This window comes from Rattus rattus, chromosome 2 (assembly GCF_011064425.1).
Source record: "Rattus rattus isolate New Zealand chromosome 2, Rrattus_CSIRO_v1, whole genome shotgun sequence".
In the NCBI taxonomy this organism is placed as follows: Eukaryota; Metazoa; Chordata; class Mammalia; order Rodentia; family Muridae; genus Rattus; species Rattus rattus.
Window position 1 is genome coordinate 203439274 of NC_046155.1, and position 27251 is coordinate 203466524.

At 38.4% G+C, this 27251-nt stretch overlaps 1 protein-coding gene across 2 annotated transcripts in view; it reads right to left on the reverse strand.

The window, feature by feature from the left end:
• Positions 1-26452, reverse strand: part of Echdc1 (ethylmalonyl-CoA decarboxylase 1) — a 32590-nt gene extending 6138 nt beyond the window's left edge. Inside the window, exons 1-5 of one of the 2 annotated variants that reach the window (XM_032894836.1) lie at positions 26323-26452; positions 21899-22114; positions 10493-10635; positions 7792-7844; positions 5380-5460 (exon numbers count right to left, since the gene is read on the reverse strand). In XM_032894836.1, the coding sequence (XP_032750727.1) occupies positions 5380-5460; positions 7792-7844; positions 10493-10635; positions 21899-22112 (491 nt within the window). In that variant the 5' untranslated portion in view covers positions 22113-22114; positions 26323-26452. Of the gene's footprint in view, positions 1-5379; positions 5461-7791; positions 7845-10492; positions 10636-21898; positions 22115-25887; positions 26060-26322 lie in introns of those variants that run through there. The other variant, XM_032894837.1, reaches the window with a different exon arrangement.
• Positions 26453-27251: the final 799 nt, after the last annotated feature.

The window sequence follows — 27251 nt, forward strand, 5'->3', positions numbered from 1 at the left end:
TTTCACTGGAAAGCTGTTTTAAAGCACATCAGGTATGTTACTGAATAGATGATAGTAGAGACATAATCATGTGTATCATGGCAAATATTCAGTAAGATACTAATATGCATAAAACTCTAGAATGACACAGTGTATCAATGATTAAGTAGTCTCTTTTTTCTTTCATCCTAAATCCTAAGTATTCCAAATTATGGAGAGGAAAATTAATATGAAAAATGATTCAAAGATCTAGTAAACACTCGAAGAAGAACACCAGATATAAAATCAAAGGATTTTTATGTTTATTAATGAGCATCTAAAAATTCTTATCGTGTGGTCCTGTGGAAGAACATTAAGTATATTAGTGCCTGTTTGCATATAGCTTAGAACTCTTTAAAGATGTTTTATGTTTATATAATTACATATTTGAATTATATATACTCTTGATGTACTTTTCTCTCTGGGTAAAATAAGGGAAGCATTTAATCAATTTATACATAAAGCATTTCCTATTTAGTCTCATATCACCCATAAAGCCATGTGACTGCTTCCTCAAAGAACAAATCAAGAGGTCCCTAATGCAGTCTGAAGTCAGGACAGCAGAGGGTGCTATAACATGAAATGACCTTTTCTCTTTTCCACTGCATCTATGAATCCATTCCCTTATACTGGTATTCAAAGAGGTTGAAATCTTGATAAACTGTCTCCTACATCAAAACAATTTTAAAGTTTCTGAGTTAAAAGTAACTGTTAACTGAAGCAAGTCCTTAATTATCAAAGGAAAAACAAACGTTTTCTTACTCATGAGTTTGCTTATGTCTGTTATCCTATGTGTTAAGAAGTTGAAATGGGAAAGCACATGTTAACGCTGTGTGGAAGTGACCAGGATGCTTAAGTGGGGGCTCCAGTGATGTTGCCAGGAGGCTACTGTTGACCGAGTCATGAGTTCCTAGGTTCTGATTTTTTAACAACAACTGAACTAAAACATTTGTGTTTGACATGCATGGATATACATACCAAGACGTTAGACTTATCACAACTTAGCTTCTAAACCAGTGAACAACATTCAACAAAATAAATAAATCTAATGCCAAAAGAACCCCTTGTTAGGGAAACTTTCATCTTCATTTATGACTTTAAAAAACTATGTGACAAAAATCTATAGAGTGACGATGTGGAACCTGTGATAGTTATTCTTCTTATTGAGATGTCAAAATGTCTAACAAGGAAGAAAGGGAGGACAGGAGGGAGGGAGGAGGGAGGGGAGGAGGAGGGACGGAGGGAGGGAGGGGTAGGGAGGGAGGGAGGAGGAGGGAGGAGGAGGAAGGTTTATTTCGGCTGTTTTGAGGGTGCACAAGGAAGGTCTACCATCAGGAATGAGAGGGCTGCTCTGCATACTGCAGAGACACTCAGGCAACAGAAAGCTCTAAGCCCTGGTGCTCTGCATGCATTCCCTTTGTTACACGGTCCAGGACCCCAGGCCATGAAACGGTACCATGAAAAGGTAAGGAAAAATCTTCCCATCACTGAACCCAACTTAGGTACTCCTCATGGATATGCGCAATGGTTTATCTCTGAAATACTCTAGATCCTGTCAGGTAGGCAATCAGTGTAAGCCAACATACTGAACCCAAATATTCATCTGATGAAAATATAAACAATTTGGCTTGCTAATTTACTTTTACTACGTATATTTATTTAAATGATGATTGACTAAAGCAAAAATATAGCAATTGTAGCATTACCATGCATAAAAGCAAAATAAAGTTAATACCCAAAGGGCAGGACACAAGAAACAAACGTATGGTGTGATAGCCCAATATCTTACTTCAATTCGTTTAGGATTTTGTGAGGTCTGTGGCCACTTTAAGATACATACTGTTAATTCAAACTAGAAGAGATCTCTCTCCCTCCTCCATCGCCCCCGTGTGTGTGCGCATGCGTGTCTGTGTGTGTATGTGTGTGTGTGTGTGTGTGTGTGTGTATGTGTGTGTGTGTGTAGTCAACAGAAGTAAATGGAACTATATAATCTATGAGGCAAGAAAAGAGTAAAAAGGAACAGACAGAATCCAGTCGTTAGAAAAACAATACTAAGATTGTAGATTGGCGGGGCTTAGTGATTAAGAGCAGTTTCTGCTTTTAGAGAAAACCCAGGCTCAGACCCCAGCATTGACTCACGGCGGCTCACAGTCCAGTAACTCCAGTGTCAGGGGATCTAACACCTTATTCTGCCCTCTTGAGAGCACTATGTGGTACACATATATACATATAGCCAAAACACTCACGTATATCTTTAAGATGGTAGATTAAAATAAAATCATATCAACAGCAACAGTGAATATAAAACAGTACATATCCACCAATCAAAAGTCAGAGGTTGCGATACTGAATAAAAAGATTACACCCTAGCCCGGCCTGGTATGCAGATCATTAATCCTACTTTCCTGAAACCTGGGGCAGAAGTAGGATCAACAACTTCTACAATGATTTGGTGAGAACCTCTCAAAATTAAAGTAACAAAATGTCAGGGGATTTAGCTTAATGGTAGGTGGACTGCTGACATATCCATGAATTCAGTACCCACCCAAAAAGGGAAAAACCATGATCCTAATTCATGTGATCTACTAGAATCTATGCTCAAGTTATATAGCACATATATATATATATATGGACAGAAGGGTCAACTACAAAAGTTTGAGGGATGGCTATATCTATATCAAGCAAAACAGATTCTTGATCAAAACCCATACCAGAGGAAAAAGATTAAAATGTTAAGAGAAAAAAACCAATGATATCTAAAGATTAGTTACAAGTATTACTTCTCTTTGACTTTCGTGATTTGTAATTGTACCCTGGCTCCTACCTAGCATTTGAGTACTCAGTCTTGAGTAAAGTTTTCAGACAATTGTAAATATTTTAAAATGAGAACCAAAACATACATTAAAAACTAAAAATTTCTGTTCTTTGACAAAGCAAGTATAGAAAGGTTAAAGCCTATAATCGAGTCATTTAGGAGGATGAGGTGGAAGGAATTCCAGATCAGATGTACTTGCCTGCACAGAAAGATCTACCATTCCATCCAGCTCTAAGTCCAGTGGATAGACCTTTTGAAATCAACATACAGTAGAGATACCTGCATACCATGTTTATTATAGCATTATTGACAAGCACATAAGGGAAATAAAAGTGTTCTATATCTTAACTGCAGTAGTTACATGGGTATATGCAGTCATCAAAATTCCTTTATATTGCACAAATAAAATTTAGACCTCAATGTAAGATTATTTAAAAAAATAAAAACCTTTGTAACTCTAATCAACGTAACCTACTGAAACATCCAGAATACCATTTACCAGAGCAGAATCGTCATGTCCTTAGCTTTAGAAACTGGGTCGAAAATTGACTGAAATCTCTCTTAGTGTATATGCCAACATTTTAAAACATACAGTCTACACAATGTGTAGACAAGGAATTAAACGCATTTAGACAAAGTGGTTTTAGGAGCTGGAGAGATGACTCAGCAGTTAAGAGCAATCATTCTTCTTGTCAGGAACCAGAGTTTGATTCCCAGCACCCACATCCCAGTTCAAAACCCTCTCAGCTCCAGTTCCAGGGGATCTGATGCCTTCTTCTGGCTTCTATGAGTACACATACAAACAAGAAAAATATTTTTATAAAAAAGATAAATAAATCCTTTTAAAAGGTGATTTTTAAAAATGTGTATTCTGTGGGGAGGATTTTAGAATCTGAAAATGTATTGTTTAAAGTTATATCAAATCATTATATAAGAGAAATATGTACGCATATTGCTATAAAGTATTTCTGAAAACATAAAATGAAGCCAGGATTGTGGGTGAAAGTAAGTCAAACGAAGAAAGCAGCCTCAAGCATGACTGATAATTATGTACTGATTTCTCTACTAAAAACTACAGTGGCAAACTTTAAGACCACTTTAATATTTTGTGTACATTAAGGGTAAGCATTATGTTGAAGAGATATTTTTGTACACTGTGTGAAGATGTGTCTGTTTCCTTACCTGCCTGGCTAAGGAATCTTCTGATTTGTTAAGATAAAAAGCCTAAGACTTATAGCAAAAGGCAGGATAGGAAGGTGGGACCTGCAGCAGAAAGGAACTCTGAGAAAGAGAAGAGCATGCGTGATCCCTGCCTAGATCAGAGAAAGTTGTAGAATAAACCTGAGCCAAGGTAACTAGCCATGCAGCAGACATAGAATAATGTAACTGAGTAAATGTATTATAAGCTTCTGAGAACAGGCATAGCCATGTCTTAGGCATGGAATTAATAAATAATAAGTCTCTGAGTTGTTATTCAGGAACTGGGGCACGGATGGAAAAGCCACTGATATAGCATTACGCTAAATATACATGAGTATATACATATATGCATACATATATTCATGACCTCATTAAATACATTTAAAGGAAACACAAGGAGTTAAAACAGTTGCTGCCTCCATAAGACAGGTAGAAGCAGCAGACAGAAAGACGGACAGTCTATCTGGTGCCAGGCTCAGGTTCCTTGCTGTCCTCTCATCTTTGCTCCTTATAATACACAAGTCATTTTTGAACAGGAAAAGTATCAAATGCATCTTTAAAAATAAAGCATCTAACTTTCTTACAGACACAACTCTTTGCTATGACTTCAAGCTCTGGGGACTTCACAAAGCTGTCCATGTGAAACAGATAGTTCAATGTGATACTACTGTCTCCTTCCATTTCTACGGATCTCAGGGCAAGCACATAAAAGAATACAGAGGTTTCCTCAGAATTGTTCCCACAGTCTTTGGGACAGCACTAAAAAGCCTGTGCAAACCATCAGCTTCTATGGCCTCTATGCCTACATCGCTACTGAAAGCTGAGAATCATCCAAGGAAGAGTTATCAGCTCCCAGAGTCCCCTGCAACTCTGTCCTCCATCTGTAAAATGGCTGTGAATCACAGAGAGTGAAAACATGGACCTCAGGAACCTCGCGATGAGAAAGAACTGTGGCACTGTTCGCTGTTGCGTCTCTTCTCCTCTGTGTCCTTCAGTTACCAACTCCTTCTGAATAATTCTCTTGGGTTTACAGTTTCATGTATTCCCTTCTTATGACTTCCATGACTTTCCTTCTGAGAATCTTTGCTAATATAGATTTAATTTATTAATAGTCACTCTGTTTTGTTGTTCTTTAAAAAAAAATTCATTGTACTAGCAATGAATTTAGGTTAGTACAGTATTAGCAGCTGTACTAACCTAAAACTGATCTACTTTAATGACTGGTACAAAGAAAACATTCATTAATTCACTTGTTTAAGAATTTATAAAAACTGAAATATGGTAAAACTAAATCCAAGCAGGTGCTAATTATGTTTATGCCTACAGCAATGTAACTTTTATCTTACCTGAAATCACATGCTGTAGTAAGTTCTGCTCCTCCACCCATTGCCCAGCCTTGAACCAGAGCAACGCTTATTAATGGTAGTCTGTATAGTGAAGGAAAAAGAGATGTGAAGAATTCTAACGTCAGTATACATTTACATACATCATCCTACAATCTTCAACATTCTGCAATGTTAACAACAGGAACCATCAAGGGCAGAACAACAGTGGTATGATGACAAAAGCTAGCTCATGCTAGGGCTACAGCAGGTCAGCAAAGTGCCTGCCAAGACCACTGCCTGGGTACAGCAAAGCAACTGGAACTGTCTTCGAAATAAGGAGCCTAGGAGACAGCCTTTACCTCAGCAGCTATCGGCACAGTCACTGTGAAACTGTTTGCTCCATTTTATGGCCCTATAGTAGGGTGATGTTATTATGGTCATATCTGATGGGATAAGCTGCTCTAAAACAGAGCTACAAAAACCAAGAATTTAAGATTTCCATGAAAAGACTCAATGACCATAGGCTGCTCCTATAATATTAGCATTACTTATTGTCTAAAATAAATGTTACTTTTTATTTTCATAAAGAACCATATAGAGAGATATATAGATATATAAATATCTTGCCTTAATTCCAGTTTGCTTCCACCACACTGGAATTTATGTTGTTTTTCCCCGCTAGGTTAAATTCCTTTTTAAAGATTATTTTATATGTATGAGTGTCTGGCCTGGGTGTCTCTATTATGTACTCTCTTTATATGTCTAGAGCCTTCGGAGACCAGAGGAAGACGTCAGAAAGGGGGCGGGGAGCGCATTGGTAAATGCTTTCAACCCCAGTACTTGAGAGGCAGAGACAAATGGATTTCTAAGGGCACAGGATCAGCCTGGTCTAGTGAGTTTCTGCATAATCAGGGCTATAGAGTTAACACCTTGTCTTAAAAAATAATAATGAAAAAAATTAAAAAATAATAATAATGAAATAAAAATAAATCATGTCACAACAGTATGAGAATACTATTGGGTAGATGGAAAGTGTTTTCAAAGTATGCACTTTTTATAGATTCTAACCAAAGTGGAAAGCTATTGGTCTAACCTGACTAAACATTTTCTTAATATGCCCTGCTCCCACATGGAAAAGATTCCTTAAGTAAGAATAACTTTTAGCTAGATGTGGTGTTGCCTGTAATCCAGGCACTTACAGATAAGAGCAAGGGAATCAGAAGTTGGAGGCCAGCCTCAACTTATACTAAATTTGTGATCAAACTGGGCTAAATAATACTCTGCTGATAGACAGACAGACAGACAGACATTAAAAGAATGAAAATAAGCCTATGTTGAAGAGAGGGTTGATGACTGTAAGCTTAGTGGCTTAGAGTGCTGTTTTCCTGCAGAGGACCCAGGTTCAATGTCCAGCACCCAACATGGCAGCCAATACTTATTCCTAACCCCTGGTCCAGTGGACCTGATGCCTTCCTCTGGTCTCTGAGGGTTCTAGACACCCAGGCAAAACACTATACATATAAAATAAGCTTTTAAAGAGAGTTTTAAACTAGAAAAAAAAGTAAATTCCAGTGTGGTGGGAGTAAATAGGAGTTGAGGCAATGATATTTAAAACAGTAATGTTATTATTCTATTTTTTTTCTTGACTCTCAAGTGAGTACTAAGAATATAGAAATGTTGAATTCTCAAGTATGAATTTTCTTATTTTCATAATCTATTGCTTATATTAAGAATAAAAATATCAGAAAGAGTGCTGGAGATAAGCAGCAGTTAAGACACTGGACTGGCTGTTCTTCCAGAGGTCCTGAGTTCAATTCCCAGCAACCACACGGTGGTTCACAACCATCTGTCACGGTATCTGATGCCCTCTTCTGGTGTCTGAAGACAGCGACAATGGACTTACATCCATAAAATAAATCTTAAAGACGAATCAGAAAGAGATTCAGAGCATACTGCATTTGTAACCTCAAATGCACATATTTTTTTTCTCCCTTGCCTTTATCTAGATGCAAAATAAACTCATTTTTAGAAAGCTTTCAAAGTGTTTGCCTATTCAGTGCTTCTGTCTGTGGATGCAGTCTGCTCCTCTCCACTGTCTCCATCCTTGGGGAGTCTGCATGTCACCTCCTGATCAGCACTCTGTCCCTCCCCTGGCATCAGAACTAGCCTTTCCCCAAAGCTGTTCCTGCTGGTAGCCAGTTATATGGGCACTCTTTCTCAGACTGTTTTCACCTTCGCCTTGTTATTTACAAAACCATTCACAGTTACTACCATTTCACTCTACCGACTGTTCTCTATGGCATAGCAATAGTCCATCATCACCACAGCCACAATATGAAGCTCAGCTAACTTTTTAAATGTCCAAACAATGCAATAATGAATTACAAATCCCAGCCTGTTAAAAATCCTATTTTTAAAAGAAAGATACATTACCTCATAAATCTTGTTAAGGTGTTTTGCATGAACATAGACAGGGCCACTCCATTCTTAAAATAAAAATAAACAAGAAATAAGATTACATTATGTAAAAGGTACTTTTAAAATTCAGATTTTTTAAAAAAGGAACGTGGCCAAACTTTTTGAAAATCAAAGTTTTCATTTCCAATCTCTGAGGCTGAAGTATTAATGGTGCTGTGAGTTTTCCCAGATTTTGAGAGAAGGATGGTGAATCAGACTGCAACCCGAATTATTCTTCTCGTTGATGTGGCAAGAGTTCTAAAGACAGAAGTTTGAGGAAGGGGATTTGGTGTAATAGTGTGAGGCAAACAGAAATAGAGGCAAGGAAGGTACGGCAGCAGGGAATATGGCATGAGTCAGGAGGCAGAGGTGAGCGGATAGTCTCAGCTTCCTTGCTCTTCACTCAGACCAGGACCCCAGCCTGTGCAAAGTGTCACCCACACTTATGGTGCTCTTCCTGTCTCAACTCAACTGACATAATTCCTCACAAGAATGTCCAAAGGTTTATTTCCAAGGTGACTCTAAACCCCATCAAGTTGACAACCAAGCATGACAATTACAGATCTCTAAAGAGATATCTCACGGTCTCTAGAGCATCGACAGCATAAAACCGATCTTACAAATGAATAAATGTACATCTTTTCCCCAAGGTTTGCCCTACTCCTTTCCAGAACTCTTCAAGGCTAACCCTCGTGTTGCCAGACTCCATATCCTGGCTTCCATTGCTTCGAATAAGGAACAACTGTGTAATAGGGGCAACTGCAGCTCTTTTCCTCATCATTACACAGAAGAGTCCAAATGAAACCAGATTAAGTGATCGGTGACAATACAAGGCAAGAGCCAAGGAAAGAGCATAGGGACAGAACATTACCAGTGATGGCAATCATGGGTATAGGAAGGGTTCACTGGATTTTCTGTTTCTGTGGGCATCTGGAAATTTTCTTCAAAAATTTTAGTTGAAAAATTGCAATGGCAAAATATCAACATAAAGATCTTTAAAAGGCAAGTAATTCATTTAATAATTTTTTAAACCATTTTATATTTAGAGGACAATGGTAATCCACTTACTAAATCATCATATATTTCAGCATTCCCAGAAATCATAGTCACCAAACATACAGACACCACGGATACATCTGTAACACAAGGTGTCAGTATGCAGGATATGGAAGAACATCACTGAGAGAAACCAATTACATTGTGAGATCACAGTAAGAGTCTCATGGGTCTCAGCTGCAAGTGTTAGATGATTTTGCTAACTGTGTGAGCTCCTCAACTCAAAGACTTTAAGCTTCATATTTACAAAAACTTATCGTTACTTCTCGAGTGCAAAAGAATACAGTCAATCTGAAAAAAAGTTTCAGAAATTTGATATATACCATTTCTACTTGACAATTTTAAAATTATGTGACAAAAATATTCTATACTCTACAAATATTATTTTAACTCTGAATATTACCTAAAAAAGAGTTGGATGTAATGGCTCATGTCTATAATCCCAGCTCCCAGAAGACTGAGACAGGAGGATTTCAGAGACTTTGAATCCAGTCAAAGATACATAAGCTACATCAAGAGTTCCAGGATAGTCTGAGCTACAGAATAAGATTGTACACATATGCATGCTCATGCACACATGCATACACACAGAGTTTGAGGAACTTTCACAGATGAGAGACCTAAGGAATCACGATGACCTGAATCAGATTCCAAAGGAGAGATGAACACAACAGAATGAGCCATACCAATAATTTACAGAATTTCTTTTCTCTCTTCTCTTTTATACCACTCGGACATGTAAATAAAAAAATAGATATCTGATGTGCACCACTTAGTTAGTAGATATCACCAATTCAACTTTCAACACCCATTTGGGCTGTAGGTATACCCACCAATTCAAGTACTTTCTCCCCTCCATTTTACTATCAGTGTAGGGTGTGTCTGTAAGAACATCGATGGATGTACTCGTTATAGACACTATGCTACAGCACTAATTTGCCATATGCAATGGAAACTAAATATCTCATATCTACCCTTAGTACCTGGCGACACCACCATTCTACTCTGTGCTTCAATGCGGCTCACCAATTCAGCGTCTACAGACTGGATCATAGAGCTGATTTTCATTAACAGTAAAATACCAATGTTGGTACATAAGTTGTTGACGATTCTTTACAATGAAGTAATGCGCTAAAACTAATGGCAGAGGGTACAGTATTGGAGACTCAGTACTATTCTTGCACCTTTTTCACAATCCCAAAATTTCTAAAATTTAAATTTTTCTTTAAAAATATTCAATCAAATTACAAAAGAAGAGGAGCAGGAGGCACTGCTGGAGAGAAAGAGCAATACTGAAAGCAAGAGACACTCATTCTCCAAACAAAACACAGGCACATCCAACAGTACTCCACTTGGACCGCAGAGATGAGTCATCTCAGCGTGCCAACCTGAATGTCTTTTATAGATACCCAGTAGGGAAGACCCTATCATTTCCTAGTTTTCTTTACAAATTCCCCTTATTATTCCCCTTATAAATCTTTATACTTTCTCAGAAGACAAAATAACCCAAATCAAACGAATCTAATGTTTGAAGCGTTATAACAATAACCACATAGGTAAACCATGACGTTCTCAACTATGTGTGATGAGAGCAGCCGTGGAACACAGCTCACACTCTTACCTCTGGAGTGGAGAGTGCCTTCACCGCATTCAGATCAGATCCTGAGCAAAAAGTATTTTTCGCCCCATGGACAATGAGGCCTTTTCCTTCTGTCCAATTTTCTAATTCAATTACCCTTTCCAAAAGTTGTAGCATCATGGCACCTATCAGATGAGAGAGGAAACACACAAGCCCGTCTGAGAGATGATAAAACAGATGCAGTGAAGTGCTAAGCAGGACTGCTAGGACAGACACTTTATATTTACTGTACATTCACCAAATGCTTACTGTTTTCATACAGTGGAATTTACAAACTAGGTACATAAAAAGCCCCTGCCTTAACATTTTAAATTCATTACTCCATGTATCTTAAGCAATCAGACAAATGTATTAGATAGAACTGTAATTAGATAGAACGTGTCAGACATGTCCTAGAGGTAGACAAATTGGAATACATTGTATTAGATACAGTGATAAGGCAACACTTGTGGTCCCAGTGAAGAAGCTCAATGAGCTTCATGAGCACACTATGACTGTGAGCTTTTATGATACACAGATATAAAAAGTCTACGACAAAACTCTGCGTGTTCCCTTGGGTCTGGAAACAGCTAATAATCACATAATCAATTAAGGCCAGGACTGAAAAACTGACATACCTGAGGCACAGTATATAATTTCTTTACAAGTCTGCCTGCCAGCAGAGAAGTCAATGGATTAAGCATTAGATCATTTCACATGGAAACAGCAGAAAGTGTCATTTTAAGTTCTAATAAATTACATGCACCTATGTACATCTTGGGTAATAATGTCTGCAACATGATCAATGGGATTTTAAAATACTTTTCACGGGATTTGATTTTGGAAAAAATATCACACAAGGTCAATAATCACTATTCTGCCATGACCAATAGTGACAGGGGCTATAGTAAATGTTAGATCAATGTTATGAATTCATAAATAACTAACAAAATCATCATTTCTAAGTACTACCTACTTAAAATGGAAACTGGTCAAGAATGACCTTCGTGCTCGAAAAATATTCTTGCATGCAAATTATTTACAGTTTGGGAGTCAACAACAATACATACATTTACAGTAAGAATAAATCTATCTAGACAAATCTGTATCTTTGATCACAAATGATATTTAAGTGCCTAAATAATATCGGTGGCCCTGTATATAAAAACTACATCACTAGTTCATTTTAAACTCACTCTTTTGACTTTGTAGAGCAAATTGTAAGAGTTGGAGGAGATCTTATATACTCAGGGCCTTAGAGTATCTGCTTTGATGATATCTAAGCGAGGCACTGGGTGTTCATCTCCCCACACATGTTAACAACAAAACATCACTACTTAAAAGCATCTCTACTTTTACGTGTTTTGTCCATTATGCATCAAATTAATATTCCCCATATATTACTGAATATATGGACTGACTACAATTAATTACATGCAAATTTTGAAGATTTGAAATGTCCGTGGTCACCAGATATATGTTCTAAATGTAATAACAGAGTTCAAAGACATACTATGAAAAGAAAAAGGAAAGTATCTCACATGAAATTTCTTATATTCATTACTTCAGTGAAAATACTTTAAATTAAAAAGTTAAATGGATTATATTATTATTAATTTTACCTATTTGGTTCTGCTATCTAAATGATGGCTTTTTTTTTCTGTATTCACTTCTCTCTTGAAGGGCATCTGGGTTTTTTCCAGCTTCTGGCTATTATTTATAAGTAAGGCTGCTATGAACATAGTGGAACAAGTGTCTTTGTTGTATGTTGGAGCATCTTTTGGGTATATGCCCAAGAGAGGTATAGCTAGGTCAACAGGTAGTGCAAATGGTAGTACAATTTCCAATTTTTCGATGAACCTCAAAATTGATTTACAGAGCGGTTGTAACGGTTTGCAATCCCACCAACAATGGAAGAATATTCCTCTTTCTCCACATCCTTGCCAGCATCTGTTGTCACCTGAAATTTTGATCTTAGCCCTTCTGACTGGTATGAGGTATCAGGGTTGTTTCGATTTGCACTTCCCTCAAGACTAAGGATGTTGAACATTTCTTTAGGTACTTCTCAGTATGATTCTGTCGCAGACCACCCAGGGGAGTGTGTCAGCAGAGGGACCAAGGCTTGGATTTCAGGTAGAGAACAGATTTGGCGCGACGGACAGACACAAACTCGAGGTGTGTGCTGTTGCAAAAAACTTTACTTTTTGGCACATATTTAAGCAGTTAAAACAGGTACATCATAATTGGCAGTCATCCAGCTTTTATTCATCACCCCACCAATGTCCCTAGCAAAGAGGAAAGCCAAACATACAGTCTAGGAAACAGTTCTCAACTGCAAACAATAGTTTAAAAAACTGCAGTTATACTGCCAGATTTGTGGGCACCAGGTATGTATTCATCATTTATGTTTGTCATAATAAAATTTAAACTCTATATTTATGGCCCCTCAGATTAGTAAGAAAACTTTTGTAACCATAGTTAACTCTTGATGAGTTTGTTCAACTTGTTGGAACTTGTCTATGATCTTTCTAAAAGAAACATTACTGTTTTGATTCATGCTAAACAAAACTTATCCAAAAGGGGGAAGGCTTTTCTGGAACAGTCATGTTGTTAGTAACTGCAATTAATTTCTCTCCTATTTACTGGGAGCTAATGGGTACAGCAGTTGAATTCATCACAGCCGTTGAGTTTATCAGGATCATGGTGCTGTGAGACGTTTCCGTCTCTGAATTTTCAGTTTTTGAGACATCTAAAGGTACATGACCATCTTCCCACACTGCTTTATTTTTAAAATCAGATATTGTTGACAGGCTTAAAATTGCTAAGATCACCAAGGCTAAAACACAGAAGGTACCTAAACCACAAGCATAGACCCTAGTCATCATGTATTTGTAGGGAGACTGCCAGGACCTCTGGGAGGCCAAGCCAATCTAGGCACATGCCTCTGTTCTGGATAGAAACGAAGCACAAGAACTTTATGTCACACGGACTCTACTGGAGTGGGTGTGGCATGATTCGACTTTCCTCAGCTGAGAATTCTTTGTTTAGCTCTGTACCCCATTTTTAATAAGGTTAGTTGGCTCTCTGCAGTCTAACTTCTTGAGTTCTTTGGATATTTTGGATGTTAGCCCTCTATCAGATGTAGGATTGGTAAAGATCTTTTCCCAATCTGTTGGTTGCTGTTTTGTCCTAACAACAGTGTCCTTTGCCTTATAGAAGCTTTGCAGTTTTATGAGGTCCCATTTGTCAATTCGTGATCTTAGAGCATAAACCATTGGTGTTTTGTTCAGGAAATTTTCTCCAGGGCCCATGTGTTTGAGACTCTTCCCCACTTTTTCTTCTATTAGTTTGAGTTTATCAGGTTTGATGTGGAGGCCTTTGATCCACTTGGACTTAAGCTTTGTATAGGGAGATAAGAATGTGTCCATTTGCATTCTTCTACATGCTGACCTCCAGTTGAACCAGTACCATTTATTGAAAATGCTATCTTCTTTTCCATTGGATGGTTTTAGCTCCTTTATCAAAGATCAAGTGACCATAGGTATGTGGGTTCATTTCTGGGTCTTCAATTCTATTCCACTGATATATCTGCCTGTCTCTGTACCAATACCATACAGTTTTTATCACTATTGCTCTGTAATACTGCTTGAGTTCAGGGATGGTGATGCCCCGAGAAGTTCTTTTATTGTTGAGGATAGTTTTTGCTATCCTGGGTTTTTTGTTATTCCAAGTGACTTTGCAAATTAGTCTATGAAGAACTGAGCTAGGATTTTGATGTGGATTGCATTAATCTGTAGATTGCTTTTGGCAAAATGGCCATTTTTACCATACTAATCCTGTCAATCCATGAGCATGGGAGGTCTTTCCATCTTCTGAGATCTTCTTTAATTTCTTTCTTCAGAGACTTGAAGTTCTTGTCATATAGATCTTTCACTTGCTTGGTTAAAGTCATATCAAGATATTTTATATTATTTGGAACTATTGTGAAGGGTGTCGTTTCCCTAATTTCTTTCTCAGCCTGTTTATCCTTTGAGTAGAGGAAAGCTACTGATTTGTTTGAGTTAATTTTATACCCAACCACTTTGCTGAAGTTGTTTATCAGGTTTAGTACTTCTCTGGTAGAACTTTTGGGGTCAAAGAACTATACTATCATATCATCTGCAAATAGTGATATTTTGACTTCTTCCCTTCCCATTTGTATCTCCTGGACCTCCTTTCATCTGACTGCTCTGGCTAGGACTTCAAGTACTATATTGTGTAAGTAGGGAGAGAGTGGGCAGCCATGCCTAGTCCCTGATTTTAGTGGGATTGCTTTAAGTTTCTCTCCATTTAATTTGATGTTAGCTACTGATTTGCTGTATATTGCTTTTACTATGTTTAGGTATGGGCCTTGAATTCCTGATCTTTCCAGGACTTTTATCATGAAGGGGTGTTGAATTTTGTCAAATGCTTTCTCAGCATCTAATGAAATGATCATGTGGTTTTTATCTTTGAGTTTGTTCATATAGTGGATTATGTTGATGGATTTCCATATATTGAACCATCCCTGCATCCCTGGGATGAAGCCTACTTGATCATGATGGATGATCATTTTTGATGTATTCTTAGATTTGGTTTGCAAGAATTTTATTGAGTATTTTGGTGTCAATAGTCATAAGGGAAATTGGTCTGAAGTTCTTTTTCTTTGTTGTGTCTTTGTGTGGTTCAGGTATAAGCATAATTGTGGATTCATAGAAGAAATTGGGTAGTGCTCCACCTGTTTGTATTTTGTGGAATGGTATGGACAATATTGGTATGAGGGCTTCTATGAAGTTCTGATAGAATTCTGCACTAAACCCACTAGTCCTGGGCTCTTTTTGGTTGGGACACTTTTAATAACTACTTCTATTTCTTTAGGAGTTTTGGGATTGTTTAGATGGTTCGTCTGATCCTGATTTAACTTTGGTGCCTGGTATTTGTCTAGAAGACTGTCCATTTCCTACAGATTTTTCCATTTTTGTTAAGTATAGGTTTTGTAGTAGGATCTGATGATTTTTTTAATTTCTTCAGATTCTGTTGTTATGTCTCCCTTTTTATTTCTGATTTTGTTAATTTGTATACATTCTCTGTGCCCTTTGGTAGCATGGCTAAGGGTTTATCTATCTTGTTGATTTTCTCAAAAACCAGCTCCTGGTTTTGTGGATTCTTTGTAAAGTCTTTTTTGTTTCTACTTGGTTGATTTCAGGCCAGAGTTTGAATATTTCCTGTCTTCTACTCCTCCTGAGTATCTTTGCATCTTTTTGTTCTAGAGCTTTTAGGTGTGCTGTTAGTGTATGATCTCTCTAGTTTCTTCTTGGAGGCACTCAGAGCTATGAGCTTTCCTCTTAGCGGTACTTTCACTGTGTCCCATAAGTTTGGGTATGTTGTGCTTTCTTTTTCATTAAATTCTAAAAAGCCTTAATTTCTTTATTTCTTCCTTCACCAAGTTATCACTGAGTAGAGTGTTGTTCAGCTTCCATTTGTATGTGGGCTTTCTGTGGTTTTTGGTATTATTGAAGACCGTCCTTACTCTGTGGTGATCTGATAGGACACATGGGATTATTTCAATCATCTTGTATCTATTGAGGCCTGTTTTGTGACTGATTATATGGTCAATATTGAAGAAGGTACCATGAGGTGTTGAGAAGAAAGTATATTCTTTTGTTTTAGGATGAAATGTTCTATAAATATCTGTTAAATCCATTTCGTTCATAACTTGTTAATTTCTCTGTCTCTGTTTAATTTCTGTTTCTATGATCTGTCCATTGATGAGAATGGGGTGTTGAAATCTCCTACTATTATTGTGTGAAGTGCAATGTGTGATTTGAGCTTTAGTAAGGTTTCTTTTATGAATGTAGGTGCCCTTGCATTTGGAGTATAGATATTCAGGATTGAGAGTTCATCTTGGTGGAATTTTCCTTTGATGAATATGAAGTGTCCTTCCTTAACTTTTTTGATAACTTGCTTGAAAGTAGATTTTATTCGATATTAGAATGGCTACTCCAGCTGTTTTCTTCGAACCATTTGCTTGCAATGTTATTTTCCAGCCTTTTACTCTAAGGTAGTGTCTGTCTTTGTCTCTGAGGGGTGTTTCCTGTATGCAGCAAAATGCTGGGTCCTCTCTACATATCCAGTCTGTTGGTCTATGTCATTTTCTTGGGGAACTGAGTACATTGGTGTTGAGAGATATTAAGAAACAGTGATTGTTGCTTCCTGTTATTTTCATATTTAGATGTGGAATTATGTTTGTTTCTCTCTTCTATTGGTTTCGTTGCAAGATTACTTTCTTGCTTTTTCTAGGGTGTAATTTCCCTCTAGGGTGTTAGAGTTTTCCATTTATCATTCTTTGTAGGGCTGGATTTGTAGAAAGATATTGTGTAAATTTGGTTTTATCAAGGAATATTTTGGTTTCTCCATCTATGGTTTTGCTGGATATAGTAGCTTGGGCTGGCATTTGTGTTCTCTTAGGGTCTGTATGACATCTGCCCAGGATCTTCTGCCTTTCAGTCTCGAGTGAGAAATCTGGTGTAATTTTGATAGGTCTGCCTTATATGTTACTTAACCTTTTTCCCTTACTGCATTTAAAATTCTTTGTGTGTGTGTGTGTGTGTGTGTGTGTGTGTGTGTGTGTGTGTGTGTGCGCGCGCGCGCGCGCATTTGGTGTTTTAACTATTATGTGACAGAAACAATTTCTTTTCTGGTTCAATCTATTTGGAGATCTGTAGGCTTCTTGTATGTTTATGGGCATCTCTTTCTTTAGGTTAGGGAATTTTTCTTCTAAAATTTTATTAAAGATATTTATTGGCCCTTTAAGTTGGGAGTCCTCACTCTCTTCTATACCAATTATTCTTAGGTTTGATCTTCTCATTGTGTCCTAGATTTCCTGGATATTTTGGGCTAGGAGGTTTTTGCATTTTTCATTATCTTTGACTGTTGTGTCAATGTTTTTTTATGGTATCTTCTGCCCCTGAGATTCTCTCTCTTATCTCTTATATTCTGTTGGTGATGCTTACATCTACAACTCCTAATCTCTTCCCTAGGTTTTCTATTTCCAGAGTTGTCTCCCTTTGTGCTTTCTTTATTGTTTCTATTTCCATTTTTTAAATCCTGGATGGTTTTATTCAATTCCTTCACCTGTTTGGTTGTGTTTTTCTGAAATTCTTTAAGGGATTTTTATGTTTCCTCCTTAAGGACTTCTACTTGTTTACTTGTGTTTTCCTGTATTTCTCTAATAGAGTATGTATGTCCTTCTTAAAGTTCTCTATCATCATCATAAGATGTGATTTTTAAAAACAAATCTTGCTTTTCTGGTGTGTTTGGATACCCATTATTTGCTTTGGTGGGAGAACTGGGCTCTGATGATGCCAAGTAGTCTTGGTTTCTGTTGCTTAGGTTCCTGTGCTTGCTTCTGGCCATCAGGTTGTCTCTAGTGTTAGCTTGTCTTGCTGTCTCTGACAGTAGCTTTAGCATCCTGTAAGCTTGAATGTCAGCACTCCTGTAGACCTGTTTTCTTTCAGCTGGATCTGGGAACAGAGAGCTGCTCCTCGGTTTGTGTGTCCTGCAGCCTCCAGGTGGGTTGCTTAGCGCAGAAGAGTTGGTCTTACCTCTGCTCTCAGGTGTGCAGGCAGAAACCCGAAGGGTCCTGCCCGAGTGTTCCTAGGTCCCTATTCCCAGTGGGCACAGATGAAAGTAGGCAGTTTCCTCTTGGGTCAGGAATGTGGGCAGAAAGTAGTTGTCTCCTCAGGATTGTCTGCACTTCTGAGGGTCCAGCTTTTTCCCCTATAGGATTTGGGTGCAGGGAGCTCCATACATGTATCTCATTGTGTCTGGCTTTCTATTTGTGCTGGCCAGCATTGCCATAAACAAAGAAGTCTGAATTCCCTAAACAGAATGAAAGTGGCCTTTCCATAAAGGCCCAGGGCTAGAAACTCATAGTCTATAATTGATTGAATTATGTATAAATCCATAAAATGTCTTAAAATACTCCCGAGCCTAACAATTCAAAGGCTAAAAGTAAAAAGGCAAACTGTTGTAACCACTCAGGAAATCAGTATGGACAATACTCAAAAACTAAAAATGAATCTACTGTGACTCAGCTATAGCACTTCTCGGCATATGCCCAAAGAACTCTACATTCTAATCCAGATATGTGCTCAGCCATGTACACTGCTATTGCGTGTAATATTAAAAAAACAACCCATGCTTGCCATGCTATCACTGGCTGGTGGTCTCCCCGCCCCCACGGTCCCCATGCAGTGTCCGCTCAAACATGATTCGCTTGTCAAAATCTGCTCATATTCCTAGTTATCTGCCCCCTGTGGCTAGCTGTCACACGTCCCGTAATCCAGTAAATCAAAACTCTAGAGGCTTGTAATGTATCAGTCAGATTTATATCAGTAAATTCTCAACCCACAAAATGCCCACACAAGGAACTCAGAGCCAACTGATATTGATATAACTGCCCAGCTAGATTGGACAAACTTTCCTGTACTATTCCATCCCTTCTATAATATTCATAGCTACCTGTGGCTATTAAAAGCCATATGGATTGGATTCGTCCTTTTCTTCCTCCATCTTCTCTCTTTCTGTCCTGTCTGTCCTATCCCTAAAACTCCCAACCTGCTTCCTTTATTCACTGCCCAATCAGACTCCAGTCTTATATTACACCTGCCCTCACCTGAATATTGACAGCAATCTACACACTGCCACCCAGTTCACAATGGATAGGAAATAAGAAAAGCAAAACAAAAACAAACAAGCAAGCTAAATGTCCTTCAACAGATGAATGAAAATGTGATATATATACACAATACAATACTATTCAGTTATAAATATAAATAAAATCATGAAATATGCAAGTAACTGGGTAGACTTAGAAATGATTATATTAAGTCTTCCCAGACTGAGAAAGACAAATGTCACATGTCATTTCTCATTTGCAGTTTCTATCTTCAAATGAGAGTATACAACATGAAGAAACCACAGAAATCAGAAAGTATAAAAGGATGGGGAGGCGTGGAGGCCTTGAGAGAACAATAAGATATAGATGATACAGAGTGGAAAACAGAAGACGGAACTAGGGAGGGTGGAGGGAGGTCACTACCAAAGGAAGGAAGGAGGAGGGACAAATAATACCAAGCTTTGATAAAACCCCAAGGTTCTTATTTTTTTACTTATCTGAAAATATACACAATACATATAAGTGTATGCACACATATTCACACACACACACACACACACACACACACACATATGTACAAACACACACACAAAAAGTAAACAATGCCTCTTGGGCTGATAATGCTTCCTATAAGAATCAGAGACTAACAAAATGCCCACCACCAGTCTTGAGAAATCTTTAAATGGCGAGGCAATGTCATCCAAGTGACTCCCCAAACAACACAGACTATTGGTGCTGCTCTTCCTCGTCTTTCAAAGGTTGAATGTAAATCCCTAATGCTAAAAACACTGAACACAGGACTTGGAGTATTTGAGCTGGGTCTAATATGAAAGCTTCCTTCCTGTGGCCTACCATCCATGGTGCCAGAAAACACTATGAAAGTTGCTAAGGGAAGAAAGCAGTCAATAGTTCTACTCAAAGGTGACATCTGTGAACCAAATGACAGACATGGCAAGGAAATCTTAAGAGTACAGTAGTACTCACATACTGGCATTTGTCAGAAACTATCTACTTGAACTGGAGGTCCACTCAACACGGGAAACCATGCCTAGTACTAGACACTTAGCCATCTTCCTGGTGGTAGTGAACTAAGTCCTGCACCCTAGAAGAAAAATCTACTATCACTACTTTGCTAGAGCAGAATAACTCCTCACTACATTCTAAAGCTTATCCTTATTCCTACAGACAAATGTGACTACTATCTCTCATAAAACAAAACAAAACCAAAGAAAAGTCTCTTTGCAGCCAATGGAGGCCACTACAGAAAACCACAAGTGAACAAATTCAGTGCAGAGATCAATGGATTGTAGTGAGCTTAGTCACAGTGGATACATCTACAACAGAGCTCCTGAACATCCTGCTCAAAGGACACAAAGTAAGGGGGTGGAAAGGATGGCTGCTGTGATATACTGTTTCCTAGAAATGGTTGTATAAAAAAGACCTGAAAAATGGCAGTATCAACAGACATGTAAACTCCTACATATAGTCAACTAATCACTGCTGAGAGGGAATTAGCTTCTGGGGTGAGCCCAATATAAAGTGTTTAGTGCTGAAACCATATAAATGCAAACAACAAAAACACACTCAGCAATTTGTACTTCTCTCTCTCTCTCTCTCTCTCTCTCTCTCTCTCTCTCTCTGTCTCTCTCTGTCTCTGTCTCTGTCTCTGTCTCTCTCTCTCTCTCTCTCTCTCTCTCTCTCTGTGTGTGTGTGTGTGTAAAACAATAATAATCAAAGAAAAGAATTCTATCAATTTGAGAGAGAGGGGTTGCTGAAAACTACAACCAATCAAAATGCAGAGTTGTTTAGCCCACTTCCAACTGAAATACCTACAACACCAACTCCTGCACCTAAAGTTTAGGGAACACTGTAGAAGAGGGGAGGGGGAGAATCTAAAAGCCAGAGGAAGGGGACGTTTGCTTTATGGTTATGTCTTCTAGAAATATCAGAAGCTACTTCCATGAGGTCTCACCAACATGGCTGCATAAATTTGTCTTGAAGAAGGATAACACCACAGACATGACCATGTGGACAAGTTCATGAGGACTCAACCCTATACAAAGAGCTACAGGTAATTAAGAAATGTTGTAAATGGGAGAAAAACCTTCCTCAGGGGAGAAAGAGTGCTCAGTTATCCAAACCCAAGTGGTCAGTTCTGAAAACATATACAGACAAGTAACATTATACAGGCTGAGCAGAGAAAAGGAGGTGGGGGGGAGACAGAGGCAGAGAGACAAACAATGAAAAAGAGTTCATGAACTTGAAAGAGAACAAGGCAGGCTATATAGGGGGGAACAAGTAAAAAACTTAGAAATTAAAAACTATTAGTAGACAAGGGTAAAAACTAACAATGCTTTATAACAGCATACAGAATATCTTTGAAACGTCTTCCTCCTTGCTTCTTAGTAGTATTAGTTAACAATAAACATATCAAAGTTTAATATAGTTAACACAATCCAATGGAAAAACACATTGAGTTAACAGTGTCCATTTTTATCAGGATTTGTACTCATGACTTAAATAAATTAACATATGCATAATTACGAAAATATTTCTGGTTCACATTATAGAAAATGATATCTGTGTGCATATATTCTACAAAGAATGCCAAGACTTTCATTTTTTTTCTACCAGGGCAAAATCAGAAAAATCATGATAGCAGGCTATGACTTAGTATCATTCTCTGTCTGGAGAAGGCAGAACTCTCATACCTGAGAAAGCATTCATTTTATTTGAGTTGTTAAGCGTCAGAATGCCAATGCCATTCTGCTTCTTCTGTAGGTCAATGGATCCACCAGGAAACTGCTCGAGTATCTTCTTCACTTCTTCCTCATGGAAGCCATGAGTCGTATTATAAAGTGACACTCCTGTTTGTAAGATTTTTGTTCTTACAGACAGAGATGAAGCCAAGAGACTTTTTGCCATTTCTGGAAAACAAAAAAAGTATACAGTTGTCCCAATAAAAAGAGGCCCATTCTTATTTTTATACTGTTGTATTGGATATAATAATAAGCCTTTCAATTAACTGTGAAAACATTGTCAATGAAGGTAAGCTCCAGTTAAAAAAAAACAAACAAAAATATCAAAAAGAAAACAAAACAAACAAACAAAAAAAAAACCAAGGACTGGTTAAGTAGACTAAGTTAGTTTACTACTCAACTTTTCTTCAATGTTCTAGCTTTCAAGTGGTTACTCATGCTGAGTTGGGCTCGCAGTGACACAACTAGCTTTGAGTCATCATTGCCCAGGTATGGAGCCCAATCAGTGCACTAGTTCATCAAGCTGGCCTTCAGTGGAGTGATGCTTTGGTCTTGTATTGGTTCTTTGGACTAAGCTCACATTTTTGTTATTGTATCTCCCTGAGGAACAGTGTCTCATAACACTGTGTGTATGTTTGCATTTATTTATTATTTGCATTTTTTAATTGACTGCTATGGATCCTTCATTCTGTTGCCCACAGTTTTCTTAAAAGTCTGTGAGAAACAAATCTCATATTCCTGGCTCTGATTAAGGCCTTATTGATACCTGGATACCTATAATACAATTGGGATATTATGAAATTGACATTATTTTTAATGCATCTCTACTAACAAAAGAATCATGTCCAAAACTCTCCTCGATTTGGCCTTTACTTAAAATTTGCATTTCTTCTCTCACGATTCACCCTACATACACATACCCACACACATACACACAAATAATATGGACCCAAATAATAAGAGTCTAACAAATATAACATGCTGCATTACTTCTCCCTTAAAATATTTTTCCTCCTTTTCCTGATCTGGTACATCAAAAACAGAATTTCTAAGTTTCCACCCTGAATTAATTATTAATATTATCCAATGTTACTGTGTTACACATATCAATAACTTTCTTTTCTTCTCACAAGGCTAATGGATATTTTGGGTTAGGACTAATATATTCTTTCAGATTCAGAAGTAATTTATCAGTAAATATCCAAAAATTATTAGCAAATATAACTGAGAAAACTCTGTTTGACCAGTGTCGTCTTATGCATTTCCAGAGAAAGACTGAATTGTGAACTCTCTATAGGAGGCAACAAAGTGTATCTGCTTCTACTGGTGCCGATATTCTGAGTTACTCGAGTCTACTCTCCTTCGTTTCCTCTCTACTGGCCAGTCTTAATCCCCCCACAACAACCTTCATGCTCTGGGAAAATCCATTTGGAGCTACTTTTACCCTCTCACCATACGAAAGGCACACAGACTAGGTGTCACGGTTCTGATGGTTCTGCTTCTGGTCTAGAAAAATATAAGTTCTTAAGATCAGGAATGAAAAGTTGAGTCGCCTACATTTACAGAAGTAAGCCTAATGAGTTTATTGCACTTACCCTGTGTGTGTGTGTGTGCATATGCACATAAATTGGTTTGCTCATGAGTATGTTTCAATATAGAGAAAAATAGGAAGTGAATTTGAAGCAAAAGTCCTGATCTTCCTCACTGATTATAACGTCAAACGAAAATCCTAGGAAAACTTATTTAGATGGCTTAGAATTCATTGCCATTTTAATTGTTATTACAGGTTAGTAGAATATATATATATATATATATGTATATATATATATATGAGTGTGTATGTGTGTGTGTGTACATGTGTGTACATATACATACATAAACACACACACGTCTAAGGGGTCTGCCTACTTTACCTAGACATATTGTCTAGCCCTCCAACACCTAGCAACTCTAGCATGATTAGTATAAATGGTATTGGATCATACCTGTTCATCCTCAAACTACTGAACACTTAGATATTTATGGAATACATTACTTTGCCTCATTAGAAAAAGACACTTTGCCAAGAAAGCCTTCTATTGTGAGCATGTGCCCATTCTTCTATTAATTCCCTATTTTTCTCTTCTTCTTTTGTTCAGTCTCTCTCTCTCTCAACACTGAGACTTCTTTTCTGTATTTCTTTCAGATTCCTTGTCTGTACCAGTGTAATTCAAAGAACAGCTCAAGCCTGCTAGACTCACTGACTCAAACGTTGGAAATCCAATTGTAACGATGTGCTAATAGCTTGTTGTGCATACTTTCATCCAAATTCTAAGTACACAAAGTAAAATACACAATGGTCCAGGCTAGAGAGCTGGCTCAATGGTAAAATGTATCACTGAGTTTGGTTTCCAGCTGAGAACTCTAGCTCCAGGAGACCCAGGCCTCTTCTGACCTCCCATTCTTGTGTATATAACCTGCCCACCACACCCCCATATGCATAATTAAAATAACTTTTTTTAAAGATACATGATGGCTAAGGTGCTAAGATAATAAGATGTTACACATTGGTGAATTCATGTATTTGAAAATATAAGTATAGTTTAAGATTATGGTGCTATCTTAGAGTAGACACACATAAACAGCTTATATTTGCTTTATTCCTGGGAACACAAGGCAACAAAAATGTCTGACTTACAATGTTATAAAACTTTCTTGGATTGGGAGGCGGTAGGGGAAACACTAAATTGTGTCATGTGGTAGGAAATAGATCATTTCAAGTGAACATGCTCACTGCCAGGCCACTGAAAAGCACCTCTGGCCATATGGGACCAAAGGTTTCCCTCTCCAATTCTTACATGCGAGTTCTTTCACTAAAACTCCTTACTTAAATTGTATTAGAAAACTAACGTAATTCCATATGTAAAGCAATTAGTATAAGGAAATAAACAAAGAAAAATCAGAAGGTACTTTAGAATGAAATATATAACCTGTTTCTCAAGTTTTCAGTTTTATACCCCTTAACTTTACCTTTTCCAGTTCCACCACCCACACCTCTCCCCACATACACCTAAGAAAACAACTTTCATTTCCTCAAATCTTGATTTTTGTCATCCCAAATTTCAGCACATATGTTGTTACAGGTTTTCCTTTTTCAGACAGTAATTTCAAGTCATCTTCTCGAAGTTCCTAGACTACATAAAATCCACATTCACAACCAATAGTTGTGGTCATATCAAACACTACCGTAACTTCCCCTTTTGACAAGTCGTCCTACTACATTTAGTTGCGTGGAAGGCATCCGAAGTGCTGAGAATAGTGCCTGACAAATAGAAATTTCCAAAAATTTTCTTACAACAATTTGGTAGGATTAAGGCCCTGACTTACCACAAGGTCAACTCACCATCTATCGGGTTCATTTTTCTAATTCACCTTGTTGCAAAACAGCTGACTGATAATCATCCTCTGCGCACCTCAGCTAGCTGTTAACTAATTGGTTTTCAAGTCCTAGTCCAATAAGGTGCCCAAAAAACAAAAGCAACCTGTTTTGCTGCCGTGCTCTGGCTTCCCTTCGCCAAGATTTCACAATTCTACCTGTCAGGCCTCTGGGAGGGTGCTATTCCTTCAAACTAAGTCTTTGATCGGTTTTGATCAAATCTCTAAACGTGTAGCACAGAGAACAAAAAACAATAACGCGTTAGACCAGGTGCAAGCTAGGAAATTAAGAAGTGCTAAACTCTGATGTTTTTAGTTAGAGAAGCCTTTCCAGTTCGTAACTCCTTGGGATTTGATAAAAATGGGGACAGGGTAGGATACCTTTAGAAAATCCCATCAGAGTTAGGTTGCTCCTCTTTTGTTGTTGAAAAGTTGGCTTTCACGAAACAAAGATGTAGGAAATGGTTGAAATAAGCAAGATCATGTCGCTCACAAGTAGATATTCTAGAGATCCCAAGGAACATTACCTCAATTCTCACAACGGACTCCAAAGTATTCAGAAATCAGCTTAGAGTTGACCCCAAACCTCCTCATCCTTTGAAATGGCCAACGCAGCTATTTTCCCACCCTCTCTGTAACGCCTCAGGGCTCCTCCAGAGACCTCCAGAATCTCACGAGCCCACCTGCTCCGCGGCGCCTGCACTGCGGTCCACAGCCGGCAGAGGGCAGTGCGCCCGAGCGGTGAACCGGTGCGCAGCCGCGCGCCCCCACTGCTCGGGATTCGCCCGGAAAGGCGCTCCTCCCCAATCACGCCACATGGCTGGGGTGCGGGGGCGGGGGGGCATCTCTGCGGCCTTCCACTCGGGCGCAGCCTTACCGCCGCCCTATATGCACACACCGGCCTGCAGCCCCTGCCTCTGATGTCTTTTTCCGTGTTCTGAGCCCTTCTTTCCGCACCCCACCTTCCGCTGCGCGCGACCCTCTTCCGGCCTCCACTCGGCTCCCGGGCCTGTTTCCCCTGCTGCGGGCCTGTTTCCGCTCCTGGTATGCTCCCTGTCTTCACCCAACCCCCCTGAGTTATCCGAAGGAGCTCCCGCGGTCCGGAAGTCCCGCCCCTTCCCTTCATTTCTGGAACTTTCTCCCCAAATGTTGCAAGTTAGAGGAGTTCAGGTTTCAGACAAGGAAAGGAGGTCTCTCAGATCCTTCCTACCCCGTTTGGCTGCAAACAAAAGAAGGGGAAAATAAGAGAAGGGGAGAGAAAGGTAAAAGAACGACGAGTCTTCTTAGGTTTAAGAGTTGCTGTAGGCAATATGTTGTGGTCTATCAAAAACTATTAAGATGTTCGTGACATAATAGAGATATGAAGCTAAAATAGAATCCTCCATTGGAATCATTTTATCACAGAGAAAAGCCTCAGACTAAGTCTTAGGTAGCAGATAACAACATTTTAATCAGTAACTTCAAACAATAGCAAGTGGGAGGTATCTGTCCCTAGTTGGGCAGACATAATTTGAGTGTTTTAAAAGGGACTTCAGAGTTCAATAAGCAGAGAGCTGTAAAGTACAGCCTGTTCATCAGTGGAGAGGCAGTTAGCCCAGCCAAACTTGTCAGTTTGTTTACCACAGGAACTGGAGGGTAAAAGGCTTTGCCCTTCTTGGGTGCTTCTTGTGTCCTTGGAAATGTCCAGAAATCTGTGTGAGAGAGAGATTTATACTCGAAAAGTTTGTTTTCTGGTAACTCTTAAGAAAGGAAACTCTATGCTTGATGATGTATACTTGTTACACCAGCACTTTCAAGGATACCTTCAGCTCTGTAGAGTTGAGGGCCAGCCTGGGCTATTTGAAATTACGATTTTGTTTTTGTTTTTAAAAAAGAAAGAAAAGGGGAGGAA